Below are 14246 nucleotides of genomic sequence, written 5' to 3'. Positions count from 1 at the left end.
ATCACAGAAGTGCCCTGATTAATGTTTCGCATTTCAGTGATAAGGAATTGTCCTGATGTAGAAAGCCTAGGCTTTTTATAGAAGTTAACTTGTAAAATCAATTTTAAAAGATGCACACGAGTTTTGAAATACATATAGTGATATGTTATCAGCTCACTTCATTCTCTGAGTTTTGTTACAGTCTCAATGATTACCAGCCAGGTGGTGGTGCACCCAGTAGAGCGCACGTTACAGCGTGCAAGGATCTGGTTTCAAGATCCTGGCTGCAACCTATAGTGGGGAAGTTTCATGAACAGTGAAGCAGTGTTCTTTCTATCTCCCTTTCATTTCAATTTCTCTGTCTTTAACCAAAAATAAATATATGAAATGATTAAGTGATTTTTTTTTTTTAACCTTTATGGTGATTACTGGGGCTTGGTGCCTTTTTTTTTTTTTTTTTTTTTACCTTCATGGTTCTTACTGGGGCTTGCCTAGCTCCTAGAGGCCATTTTTTTTTTTTTTTTTTTAACTATTGGAGAGGACAGAGAGAAGCTGAGAGAATAGGGGAAGATAGAGAAGGGGAGAGAAAGATAGACACCTGCAGATCTGCTTCATCAGTTGTGAAGCAACTCCTCTGCAGGTGGGGAGCCGGGTGCTGAAACCGGGATCCTTGCAATTATACTATGTGCACTTAACCCGGTGTGCCACTGTCTGGCCCCCAAAGTGATGCTTCTTATTAAACAATTTGCTATGAAGCTAAATGTAAATATGGAATTAACAATCACGTCACTTGCTCTTCTCAAATATAGATTATCTGTCTCTATACAGTTTATGGCCAAGTATTTAACCACGATTTAAAGATGCAATGTTCATTTCTTTGCTTAACTTTTGGAAGTAAAAACTTACCATACTATTCCTTGAGCTCCTGAGCCAATAGGTTTTAAATTCTGATAACGTTTCAGGACTGTAAATGTAGAATCTCCAATCTCTACACTATAAAAATTGCTGTCACGTTTGCTTCTGCTCATGATGGCAGCGATTAACGTAATGGCTTCATCCAAAAGTTCACCAAGAAGCTGTAAAGTTGAATAAAATGTTATGTTAACAAAATAATTTGTTTGTAAGCTTAAAATTCAAGTCTTTACCCTGTTCACTGACAGTAATGCAGACTGTTAAAGAGCTTTGATTAAAAAACACAATTAGAAAGAAAGGAAAAATACCACAGAGCCTGATTAGCATTTGCTATATTAAAAGAACAAACTTCGGTAGAAACAAATAAAACTGACTACTAGGAGGGGCCAGGCGGTGGCACACCTGGTTAAGTGCACATATTAAAGTGCGCAAGGACCCGGGTTCAAGACCCTGGTCCCCAACTCAAGGGGGAAAGCTTCACAAGTAGTGAAGCAGGGCTGGCAGGTGTCTCTCTTTCCCTATCTCCTCCTCCCCTCTCTATTTCTCTCTGCCTCTATCCAATAATAATTAAATAAAAATATAATTTAAAAATGTCTACTAGGATAAAGAGATTCTCCAATTTAAAAATAATGTATCTTACTAAAAAATTATTTTTAAATGTTTATGATAGAGCACTTAAAAATTTATGTTAACTATTGTACTTACTGTTGAATGTAAAACATTAATTCCCCAATAAAAAAAGAGAAAAAAATTTATGTTAAGTCGATAAATTTCATGCAAAAACAATTTACAATCTCATGTAGTGTCATATATACCTGGCAAACACAGAGCAGCACAATACTGTCCCAGTAACAAAAATTTGATTATAGTTTTTTACCAACTATCTGATTCACAGTGTGGGTGGTCTTTTTCTACCTAACTGAATATTGTTACTAACAAACTTACCACCCATATTTACTAGACAAAAGTAGATAGTTCCGTGGTCCGGGAGGTGGCGCAGTGGTTAAGGAACCAGACTCTCAAGCATGAGGGCCTGAGTTCAATCCCCGGCAGCACATGTACCAGAGTAATGTCTGGCCCTCTCTCTCTCCTCCTATCTTTCTCATTAATAAAATAAATAAAATCTTAAAAAAAAAAAAAAGTAGATAGTTCCAAAATGCATGAAAGACAGTTCCAACCTACAGCCCACATTTTGGAAGACAGGATTATTTCTAGTGAATAACTAGTTTTGTGTTTGTGATTCTGACACAGCACCAATACCATCAAAAACAAAGTCCTGATCAAATAATGCAAAGAAACAATTCAACAAGTATTAAGTATCTACCATGTGCCAGGTCATGTAGGACCTCATGAACTATGAAGAAGCGTTGAATTCTAGTCAAGGGAATACCCTGATCAGGCCCCTACTTGGACATTATATTGCTAGAGGAAAGTAAGCATAAAGTTGGAAGAAGAACACTAGAAAGTTGCTGTAATAATTCAGATGGATGAGAAAACTAAGAATCTGAAGTCTGGTATAAATAAAAACTATACAAAAAAGTTCAACAGGGAGTCGGGCTGTAGCGCAGCGGGTTAAGCGCAGGTGGCGCAAAGCACAAGGACCGGCATAAGGATCCCGGTTCGAACCCCGGCTCCCCGCCTGCAGGGGAGTCGCTTCACAGGCGGTGAAGCAGGTCTGCAGGTGTCTATCTTTCTCTCCTCCTCTCTGTCTTCCCCTCCTCTCTCCATTTCTCTCTGTCCTATCCAACAATGACAACAACAATAATAACTACAACAATAAAACAACAAGGGCAACAAAAGGGAATAAATAAATAAAATAAATATTAAAAAAAAAGTTCAACAGTTTAAGCTTCTCTGTGTATTTAATTCCTGTCCTCTATTTGCTGCCCACTCCTGGGCAATCGATATAGCAAGCAATCGCTCAAATGCTTGTTTGCATCTTCTGTATCTCCATAAATATTGTCACACCACATGCAATTTTCTTATTACCTTCTTTTGCTCTAATAGTTTAAAAATGTATCTGTGCTGCACCCCTTTTCACTACAGTGGCGTTCCACTGTATTCATATACCATTTAGATGTGTGAGTTGTTCCTAGTTTGGGAGTTTTATAAATGATGGCTATTTAAAATTTTGCTTTCCCTCCACCCTCATTTTGGGGAAGTGCCCTAGGAGTGGCACCACGCAAGCATACTGTGACCAAGGATTGAACCAGGGCCTCGTGCATATAAGTCTTGCTCTCTTCTAGCTGGGCCAGTTCTCTCCAGGTACAAAACACCTAATTATTTTGCCCATTTGAAAAAAAATGCAATTGTGGGCTGGGGGAATCACTTGGCTTATTACAGCACCAAATTATTTCCTTTCTTCTCTCTCTCTCTCTTCCTCTCCCTCTCCCCCTCTCTCTCTCCAGGTCCTGATGGAACTGGAATTCAGAGCCCTCTGGTCACCTTCCCCTAACATTTCTCCCCCCTTTAGAAGTATGGACCAGAATTCTTTATGCTGCACAGCAGCATCTGATACTGTTTACCATTTTCTTCCATCAGAAACATTTTCATTCCTTGGTTCCTAAAAACACACAATTCTGATTTTGTTCACCTTCTGTTCTATCTTACAGGTAGGTACTTGTTCTACTTGTTCACCTCCTACCTCAAACTATTCCCTTCAAGAGTGTGGTGGCTCTCCTGTTACAGGGCAGTCTCGTCCATGGTCGTGGCTTCAGTTAAATTTAAAATCAGTTTTCAAATATTTATCTACCACTGAGCTTTTCCCTCTGCTCTAAATACAACAGTCACAAAGCTTTCCCAGACTGTTAATGTCTAATAATTATAAAAAAAATTACGGTTACACCCCATATCCTTTCACTTCAAAAACTGTTACAGCATCCACTCAATGTATTAAAGTCATACACACAAACATTACTCTTCCATATCCAATTTACCATATAATTCCAAAGACTCAATTTAATCTACTCAGATTAATCCTCACATAACATTCTAACTCCAGTCAATATTACCTACTGCCCATATTACTCTGTTCTCCTAAAAGGGTCTAAGGTCTAAAGGAGTGGGGGGTGAGGTGGGGTATCTCTAGTCCCCACTGTCAGTTCTTCAAATCAATAGCAGAGTCATTTTCTGAAGTGGGCTTTTACTGGGAAATCTACTCGGCCCACAGCTCACTGCATCCCTTAAATCACGAGAGGAGAGGGGCTTTTGTAAGGTTTTTTTTTTTTTTTTTTTTTAATAGAGCAGAAATGAGACCACAGCACAGAGTAGCTTAGAAAGATGTGAAGGCAGGGCCTTAGATGTAAACAAAAATGGGGCACTGGCTTCCACATGGAGTCATCTATTTTATTTATTTATTTATTTATTTATTGGACAGGACATGGAGAAATTGAGAGGGGAAGGAAGGTATAGAGGGGAAGAGAAAGAGATACCTGCAGACCTGCTTCACTGCTTATGAAGTGACTCCCTGCAGGTGGGGAGCCAGGGACTCGAACCTGGACCCTTGTACGAGTCCTTGTGCTTTGTACGGTGTGCGCTTAACGTGGTGCACCACCACCTGGTCCCCCATATGGGGTCATCTATCTTTGCTCAAATGGCCCATGTGCTTCTCTGGTACATGCCTTTCCATGTTCCTTATTAAAAGTTTAAAATATAGGGAAGGGGAGAAAAACATAAGGAATATTTAGATAGAGCTGGGGAGGGGCCACCCGTTAACAATGGAATGAAAATCACTGGCGTCTTACAAATACAAGGAGGAGAAGTTGTCATGGGATATATACTTAATAGAGTACTATTCAGCAGTTTAAAAAGGCTGCGTTGCGTCCTACAGGACAGAGTGAATGGAACTGGCAGTGATTATACTTAGTGAAGGAATGAAGAACAACTATGGAATGATTTTACTCATATGTGTACTATAGAGAACTGAAACACATGAACTTGGGATCACACACACACACACACACACACACACACACACATATCTACACACACAAAGTCAACCCATACCTACAACCTTGGGAGAACTATGGTGGTTACTGTTGGAGGGGGGTGAGGGCACAGGTCTTTGGTGGTAGGAATGGTGTAGAATTATACACCTATTATCTTATAATCCTGTAAATCACTAACAAAAGAGCGCCAGCCACCACAGTACCCAAAGCTTCTTCAATGCAGCAGGGACTGGGCTCAAACATGTGCCATGCGTGGAGTTGGGCGGTAGCACAGTGGTTAAGCGCATGTGGTGTGAAGCGCAAGGACCGGCGTAAGGATCTTGGTTCGATCCCCCAGCTCCCCACCTGCAGGGGAGTTGCTTCACAGGTGGTGAAGCAAGTCTGCAGGTGTCTATCTTTCTCTCCCCCTATGCCTTCCCCCCCTCCATTTTTCTCTGTCCAATCTAACAACAACGACATCAATAACAACAACAATAACTGCAACAACAATAAAAACAAGGGCAACAAAAGGGAAAATAAATAAAGTAAAATAAAAACACATGTGCCATGCACACAGCAAAGCAGCACACTATCTGCAAGTGAGCTATTTCAGCAGCCCTAGGGGAGGAAGAAAGGGTTTTGAAGCAGTCATACTTATGCTAAATAGTTGCTGAAACCAAGGAGACACAACACATTATCTCCAGGGGATATGGAATGAGAAGGAAAGCTCGAGGTTGTGGCTTGGTTTTGTGGTATCAAGTAGTGGTGATTTTACTCTATTTTGATAAAATATTTGAATTCTGTAGACACTGTCCTGAGTCTCATTTTTTCCTTCTTTATGCTAACTTATCACCATAACTAATTTCACCCTATTGAAATCCACTCTAGTGTTTGCAAAGTATTGCTGGAATTGTTTAATCTTTTCACTTGTTCAATAACTGTCTCTAAAAGCCCATCCAACTGGATGACTTCTTGAACTAACAAAATTTTCATGCATTACACTACTGTTTGTATCTGTGAAAGGACTGATGTGCTATTTGCAAATATCCAAATATAAATCACTAGATTAGATTAAAAAATGGTATTTATCTGAATTTTATCTATACTTCTCATGACATTTCTACCATTGGACTAAACGTTACCTATATAATACAACCATAAATTTCATACCAAATAAAAAGGACAAGTTTCTTCGTAAAGCAATGATAAAAATGTAAAGCAATTCGACATACATGAAATGACTGATGTGATAACATGGCATGATAAATGAAATATGATAAACTACATTTGTCTACAATGCAAACGTTTCATGTTCATAATGTTTTAACAAAGATTGCTGCTGTGTCTTAGAAAATGATAACCCTTAAAACAATTTACTTGAAACATATTTTCAATTAGCCAAAGTGGTTTGAATTGGAAGGAAGATGAGCAAATAGCCAAAGTATCTCAATCAATACAGAATTTTCCTTTGTGGGCTAGGTGCCTCAGGTAGTTCTTGGCCTACCACATTATCATTTAGTTAAATTTTAAAGTATGAAAAATAAACAAGCAAAACAAACAAACAAACAAAAAACCTACTTAGTTCCAGAGACTAGATAACATATTTCAATCTCTTGTGGAATTTTTTTCTACTTGACAAGACTGTTTACTAATAGCATGTGCTAGCTATTAAACCAGTAATATTATGACTTTTCACTGAATCAGGAAGTGACTAAGTAACACAATGGGCGATCAAGATTTAGGTGCATGGAATTCAGCAAGATATAATCATTATCCAATTGTCATACCACAAGTGTAACTCATTAAACATACTTGTTCCTTGACAACTGGAAGTTCCCTGATACACAGATATCAATTAAAAAAAAAAAAGCAGCTAGGAAGTCAATGTCTTTTAAAAAGATTTCTCAATGAGGAGAGAACCAGAACTTCACCAGACATGGGTAGTGCTCAGGGATCAAAGTTTGGGCTTTTGGTAAGTCCTGCACTCTACCACTGTGTCCCATACCACTAAATATGTTTATATATCAAGCACCGTTTTATTATTAATTTAAAACTGGTTTACAAACTTGGAAGATTTCAGGAGTGTAGTTTCACACGTGTGTGTGTGTGTGTGTGTGTGTGTGTGTGTGTGTGTGTGTGTGTGTGTGTGTGTGTACGTACACCTCACCACACCTACAGCACCAAAATTATGTCCCTCCACCTACCCATCTCACACTCTTTTTCTTTAAGATTTTATTTATTTACTCATGAAGATGAGAGAGAGAGAGAGAGAGAGAGAGAGAGAGAGACAGAGAGAACCAGACATCACTCTGGTACATGTGCTACCGGGGAATGAACTCAGGGCCTCATGCTTGAGAGTCCAACGCTTCATCCACTGCGCCACCTCCCAGACCATCCACCTCACACTCTTATCCCCAACCTTTCCTACTAATAATAGTCATAGTGTTCATAGAGCCTAAAAGCTTGGTAGGGTTTTGCTTTGTTTTGCAGAATGCTTTTGTTATCTATATTCCACGAATAAAATCATCCAGTAGTTATCTTATTTCACTTAGCAGAATCACTTCTAGTTCCACTTTGTCCTGAAGGCTATTGATACAATACCTTTTTAATGGCAGTGTAGTAAAACTGACTGAATAATCCCTTGTCAATGGTCATTCAGGTTGATTTCATATCCTGACTATTCTGAACAGTACATCTATGAACACAGGATTATAAATATCCTTTCAAGTTAATGTGTTCATGTTCTTTGAATATTTGCCTAGAAATGGTGTTGCTCTAAGGTATTTTCATTTTTATTTGTTTAAAGACCGACATCCCTAGGGGATGCATCAATCTGCATTCTCACCATTCTCTAGAGTTCCTTTTTCTTTACATCCTTGCAAACGCTTTGCCATTTCTAACCTTTTTGAGGTAGGCCATTCTCTTCACTGAGGTAACTCACTGGGGGGGTGGGGGGGAGCTAAGTTAATGTACATTTAATTAATAATTGCTGCACAGCTTTTTTTCATATGGCTGTGGGTCATCTATATGTCGTCTTCAGAAAAGTAGCTATTTAGATCAATTTACCACTTTTTAATTAGGTTACTATTTTTTGTTTAAATACGGTTTAAAAAAATATCTTGGCCAAGAATTCTTTAAAGATTTACCCATAATTTTGTGTTTCTCAAAAGTGGAAATAACATCTCTGTTTCTTATTATCTTGGTTATTAATAGCTGACCAGGCTTTGGAACTTCGAGAGCAACATTTTACAAATATGATGACACTGTCAACAAACTGCAATTCAGAAAAATATTAAGCATGTAAATAAATCTAAACTGTGTGGATAATTTAAAAGGTTACAAAACAGTTATAAATTTAGTCAGTCATGGGAATAAGACATTGTTTAACTGAAACTACATGACACAGAATGATGTCAAAGGACTCAAGTCAGCAGTACTTAAACGTTTTTAAAGATGTATTTATTTGTGTGAGGAAGACCAGAGCTCAGTTGTTGCATATATGGTGCTGAGGATCAAACCTTCAATTTTGTGCATGCAAGACCTGTGCTCTAACATTTGACACAGCTCACCAGCATGATTTTATTTTGATAGTTGTAAAGGTATATTATTAACTTTGAAAACTTGGGGTACGCATACAATGACTACTTTCTAATATAATGAAGAAAGATACTAAAGAGCCAAGGAAAATGATACCAGATAGAAATTAAGTGTTTTTTTTTTTTTTTTTTAAAGATTTTACTAATAAGAAAGATAGGAGGAGAAAGAGAATCAGACCTTACTCTGGTACGTATGCTGCCAGGGATTGAACTCAGGACCTCATGTTTGAGAATCCAATGCTGTATCCACTGCACCACCTCCTGGATCACAGTAAGTGCTCTTTTTAAATTAAGTTGTTTATTTATTTTTACTTTATTTGCCTTGTTTCTGTAGGAAACTTATTTTCTGTTTTACACAACTTAGCTATAGGACCTTTAAATAACAAAGAATCCAAGTAAGTTTTATGAAAAACAAATAGTTATCTAGTTAGTTATCTATGTTATACACACATCTTGAGTTTTTGGACAATAACTAGCTGTTTTCCTTTATATCATGTACTGCATTTTCAAACTGATGGAAGTAACTATTTGTTACTACCATAGGTATTAAATATGTACATAATATACACATAAACATATACAATAATTTGAAAATAGTGGTGGTACAGCTTTTCTGGACAGACTGCTTTTCACACAAAATTTACTATCATAATAAGGTTATCTGTCAGAGATATGATTGTTCCAAGTTGACAAGAACACTTTATGTTCCAAGTTGACAAGAACACTTTATGATACCAAAATTTTTTTTAAATAATTGTTAAAGACAGTCCATTGCTTTAAATTTTCTGCTTTTAGGAATGAAAGTATCCAACTGATTAAAATGATTTTAAAAAATAGTTCTGATGCTTCAGGAAATACTGATTTTTCTCTTGGTAAAAGGGAAAAAAAGCAGCCCATGATATTTTAAACAGGCAACGGTTCTGTTTTGGGAGTAATGATATTCCCAGAAGACAATACAGATGCCTGGAAAGAATAAGAGCTCTGGGGGTTGGGTGGCAGAGAACCTGGCTAAGCGCACACATTACAATGTATAAGGACCCAGGTTCAAGCCTCTGCCCCCACCTGCAAAGGGGAAGCTTCACGAGTGGTGAAATAGTTCTGTAGGTGTCGCTCTCTCTCTCTTTAACTCTCCCCTCCCCCTCAATTTCTCTATCTCTATGCAAAATATATAGATAGATAGATAGATAGATAGATAGATTAAAAAAAAAAAAGACTATGAGCTCTGAAGCAGTTCTAATATGGATCCGAACCCTACTCTTGACAAACTGATTGTTTGATGCTAGGAAACTTAAAACCACTAACCACAGTATAAAATCTCTCCAACAAATAGAGTCTTTAACTGTATTTTCGACAATATTAATGAGGACAATGCCAAAATGATAAACTTTTCCACATACTGAGCATATAGTTGAAAACAACTATCAGCTATTATATTTTACACATGTACTTGGATTCAGCAACTCAAAGAGGAAAGCAATGCAGTAGTCTGCTTATCATACAGTGAGTACCTGCTTATTCATCTGGTATTCCCCCTACTGTTCCAAGCACATCAATAAATATAAGTGTTGAACTGAGACAGATAATCCTCACTTGTCTCAAAAACTCAAGTACCACCATATTCTGTAAAATGATTCAAAATGATCATGCATGAGGAAGACAATGATGACAGTAATGAGCTGCCCAGTTTCAGGAACCTATAAGCTAGATTACCGGCAGCAGAGACCTCAAGTCCAAGATAATTCTAAAAAAAAAAACAGTCTCTGAAGTACTGTAATATATGCTTTACTTTTATATGAAGAATACTTCAGGTGGTCCAGGAGGTGGTGCAGTGGATGGAGCACTGGATTCTCAAGTGTGAGGTCCTGAGTTCAATCCCTGGCAGCACATGTACCAGACTGATGTCTGGTTCTCTCTCTTCTCCTATATTTCTCATTTATAAATAAATAAAATCTTCAAAAAAAAATATTTCAGCTGCTTTTCAGATGCTTGTAAATAATCAGAACATGTAGCGTTACTTGTCATCACATATATGAAAGCACTAGAATAATTGGTCCAGACAAAGGTTCACTGATACAACTTAAAAGCAGTTTTAAAAAACAGAAATCATAGGTAAATGTCACTATGACTTGCCAAAATGGTTCACTTGGGCCATCTAGTGGATATGAGGAAAAGTAAATTTAATTCTTAAAGAAAATGTCCTATCATCTTGTTTCCTCAATGAAAATAGTAATACAGTTTGCTATCCCTGGGAAAAGCAGACTGCAATTTATCAAGTATAGTAGGGAACTTTGAAATAGCTGTGTGTGGAGAAGGGGTAAAATAAAAGATAAAGTGGTGACAAGACTGTCCATAAGTCAGGTCTCACAGATAATTAGTGATGAATACCAAGAAAACATGTCTCTTTCTGGCATTTCTTAAATTCATATAAATATTAGGCTACATGTAAGTATAGAGAAGACAATACAGAAAATTAGATTTTTCTACCAGCTACCAGGAGTGATTAGGAGAAAAAAAAAAAAAGGTGGGCGGGGTAGATAGTATAATGGTCATGCAAAGAGACTCTCATGCCTGAGGCTCCAAAGTCCCAGGTTCAATCCCCTGCACCACCATAAACCAGAGCTGATTAGAGCGCTGGTAAAAAAAAAAAAAAAAAAAAGAGAGAGAGAGAGAAAGGAGGGGGGATGATTCTTGGTTAACAAGAAAAATAGACATTGAATGAAATTCTATAGGGATAAATGAAGAAAACAATACTAACTTTCTGCCTGGGGATTTCCACCCAATTACGGTTAAGACTACTAACTACATCCACCATTCTTCCCCCAACCCCAAATCCACCCCAACAAACACTTGAAATTCCAAGCCTGAGGATGGATGAGAGAATGATTAGGCTCTCCAAAATACTCAACAACACTGCTTCTGAAAGAAGTATATGAAATTTAAGTTTCATAGACCATGAATCACCTTGAGCAGTGTAATTTTTTTTTAATATTTTATTTATTAATGAGAAAGACAGGAGAGAGAGAAAGAACCAGATATCACTCTGGTACATGTGGTACTGGGAATTGAACTCAGGACCTCATGCTTGAGAATCCAATGCTTCATCCATTGTGCCACCTCCCGGACCACGAGCGGTGTAATTCTGAAGAACTATTTAGATTCTGGAGAAACATTTTTCTCACCCATAAATCCATAATAAGCTTGGAATACATTAGAGGCAGGATAATTTTTTTTTTGCCAGTTACAACACTTCTGACTTTTTCAAATAGAAATACCTGTAGTATCCCTACACCTATGGACATCTAATCTTTGATAAGGGGGCCCAAAGGATTAAATGGAAGAAGGAGGCTCTCTTCAATAAATGGTGCTGGGAAAACTGGGTTGTAACATGCAGAAGAATGAAACTGAACCACTTTATCTCACCAGAAACAAAAATCAACTCCAAATGGATCAAAGACCTGGATGTCAGACCAGAAACAATCAAATACTTAGAGGAAAACATAGGTAAAACACTTTCCCACCTATACCTCAAGGACATCTTTGATGAATCAAACCCAATTGCAAGGAAGACTAAAGCAGAAACAAACCAATGAGACTACATCAAATTGAAAAGCTTCTGCACATCCAAAGAAACAGAGACCCCTTACAGAATGGGAGAAGATCTTCACATGCCATATATCAGACAAGAAACTAATCACCAAAATATATAAAGAGCTCAGCAAACTTAGCACCAAAAAAGCAAATGACCCCATCCAAAAATGGGCAGAGGATATGAACAAAACATTCACCTCAGAGGAGATCCAAAAGGCTAACAAACACATGAAAAACTGCTCTAGGTCACTGATTGTCAGAGAAATGCAAATTAAGACAACACTAAGATACCACCTCACTCCTGTAAGAATGGCATACATCAAAAAGGACAGCAGCAACAAATGCTGGAGAGGCTGTGGGGACAGAGGAACCCTCTTGCATTGCTGGTGGGAATGTAAACTGGTCCAGCCTCTGTGGAGAGCAGTCTGGAAAACTCTCACAAGGCTAGACATGGACCTTCCATATGATCCAGTAATTCTTCTCCTGGGCTTATACCCCAAGGATATAACACCCAACCAAAAAGGGGTGTGTACTATGTTCATAGAAGCACAATTCATAATAGCTGAAACCTGGAAGCAACCCAGGTGCCCAACAACAGATGAGTGGCTGAGAAAGCTGTGGTATATATACACAATGGAATACTATGCAGCTATCAAGAACAATGAACCCACCTTCTCTGACCCATCTTGGACCTCTGTGAGCTAAGTCAGAAAGATAAAGATGAATATGGGATGATCCCACTCATCAACAGAAGTTGAGTAAGAAGATCTGAAAGGGAAACTAAAAGCAGGACCTCACCAAATTGTAAGTAGGGCACCAAAGTAAAAACCCTGTGGTGAGGGGTAGACATGCAGCTTCCTGGACCAGTGGGGGGTGGGAGTGGGTGGGAGGGATGGGTCACAGTCTTTTGGTAGTGGGAATGGTGTTTATGTACACTCCTAGTAAAATGTAGTCATATAAATCACTAGTTAATATGAGAGGGGGAAAATTAACTGTATGTCTCAACATTTTTTAAAACACAGACTGAATCTTTTTAATATATAGGCTGTGTATTTGATATGCAGACTCTCTCAAAAGCCTAGACCAAGTAGATCAGAAGCAACCAATAGCACAGCTATATACAAGATAGTGGGTACTGTACAGCAAACCATAACAAAAGGACTTTTCAAAGTTAACCCAATTACCAAATAATGTGATGATAACATTAACTACTGATTGTCTTTTTGAACCCTAAGACAGCAGGAACCTCACACCACTATAGAGCCTCTACTTCCCCCAGTCCTGGAACACTTGGATAGGGCCCACTTTCCCGTATGCCTCTCCCAATCCATATCAAATAATATTGCCTCTGCCGATCGCGACCTAATCAACACAACGATTGCCACCTCAACATGCTTCACTTCAGACTGTGTCCAGAGACTTCACGTGTGGAATGACAACCCTTCAGCTTCATTACTCGGGTAAGACCTTTCCTTTCATAGTATACTCTAATTCCATCCCAGGTGGTTCACTTTCTAACAAAGTCCCAAAACCTAGATATACACCAGTTTCTGTGAGAGAGAGCATATGTTCACACGTATTCATAAACTACTGCAAAATATATACCTGAAAGCAGAAGTACACTAGAGTTTGCAGTGAGTACCCTCCTAACACTTCCTCTCCACTATTCTAAGCTTTGGGTTCATGATTGCTCAACAATTTGTTTGGCTTTGTATGTTAACTCTCTTTTCAGTCACCAGGTTCCAGATGTCATCAGGATGCTGGCCAGGTTTCCCTGGACTGAAGACCCCACCAATGTGTCCTGGAGCTCAGCTTCCCCAGAGACCCACCCTACTAGGGAAAGAGAGGCAGACTGGGAGTATGGACCGACCAGTCAACGTCCATGTTCAGCGGGGAAGCAATTACAGAAGCCAGACCTTCCACCTTCTGCAACCCACAAAGACCCTGGGGTCCATGCTCCCAGAGGGATAGAGAATGGGAAAGCTATCACGAGAGGGGATAGGATATGGAGATTGGGTGGTGGGAATTGTGTGGAGTTGTACCCCTCCTACCCTATGGTTTTGTTAATTTATCTTTTCTTAAATAAAAAAAAATAATAATAATAAAATAAAAAAACAAACAAAAAAGAAATACCTGTAGTAGCGGAGTCAGGCGGTAATGCAATGGGTTAAGTGCACGTGGCACAAAGCCAAGGACCAGTATAAGGATCCCAGTCGAGCCCCCCGCTCCCCACGTGGAATCACTT

The 14246-nt window shown here is 38.5% G+C and overlaps 1 protein-coding gene across 4 annotated transcripts in view; it reads right to left on the bottom strand.

The window, feature by feature from the left end:
- Nucleotides 1-14246, bottom strand: part of MAPK8 (mitogen-activated protein kinase 8) — a 78567-nt gene that overhangs the window by 34614 nt on the left and 29707 nt on the right. For all 4 annotated transcript variants that reach the window (XM_007526470.3, XM_007526472.3, XM_007526471.3 and 1 more), the window contains exon 2: nt 886-1055. In XM_007526470.3, the coding sequence (XP_007526532.2) occupies nt 886-1055 (170 nt within the window). The remainder of the gene's footprint in view (nt 1-885; nt 1056-14246) is intronic.

The sequence above is a fragment of the Erinaceus europaeus genome, chromosome 1 (genome assembly GCF_950295315.1).
Source record: "Erinaceus europaeus chromosome 1, mEriEur2.1, whole genome shotgun sequence".
In the NCBI taxonomy this organism is placed as follows: Eukaryota; Metazoa; Chordata; class Mammalia; order Eulipotyphla; family Erinaceidae; genus Erinaceus; species Erinaceus europaeus.
The sequence above is the reverse complement of the archived record's forward strand: the minus strand, read 5'-3'. Positions and strand labels throughout refer to the sequence as shown.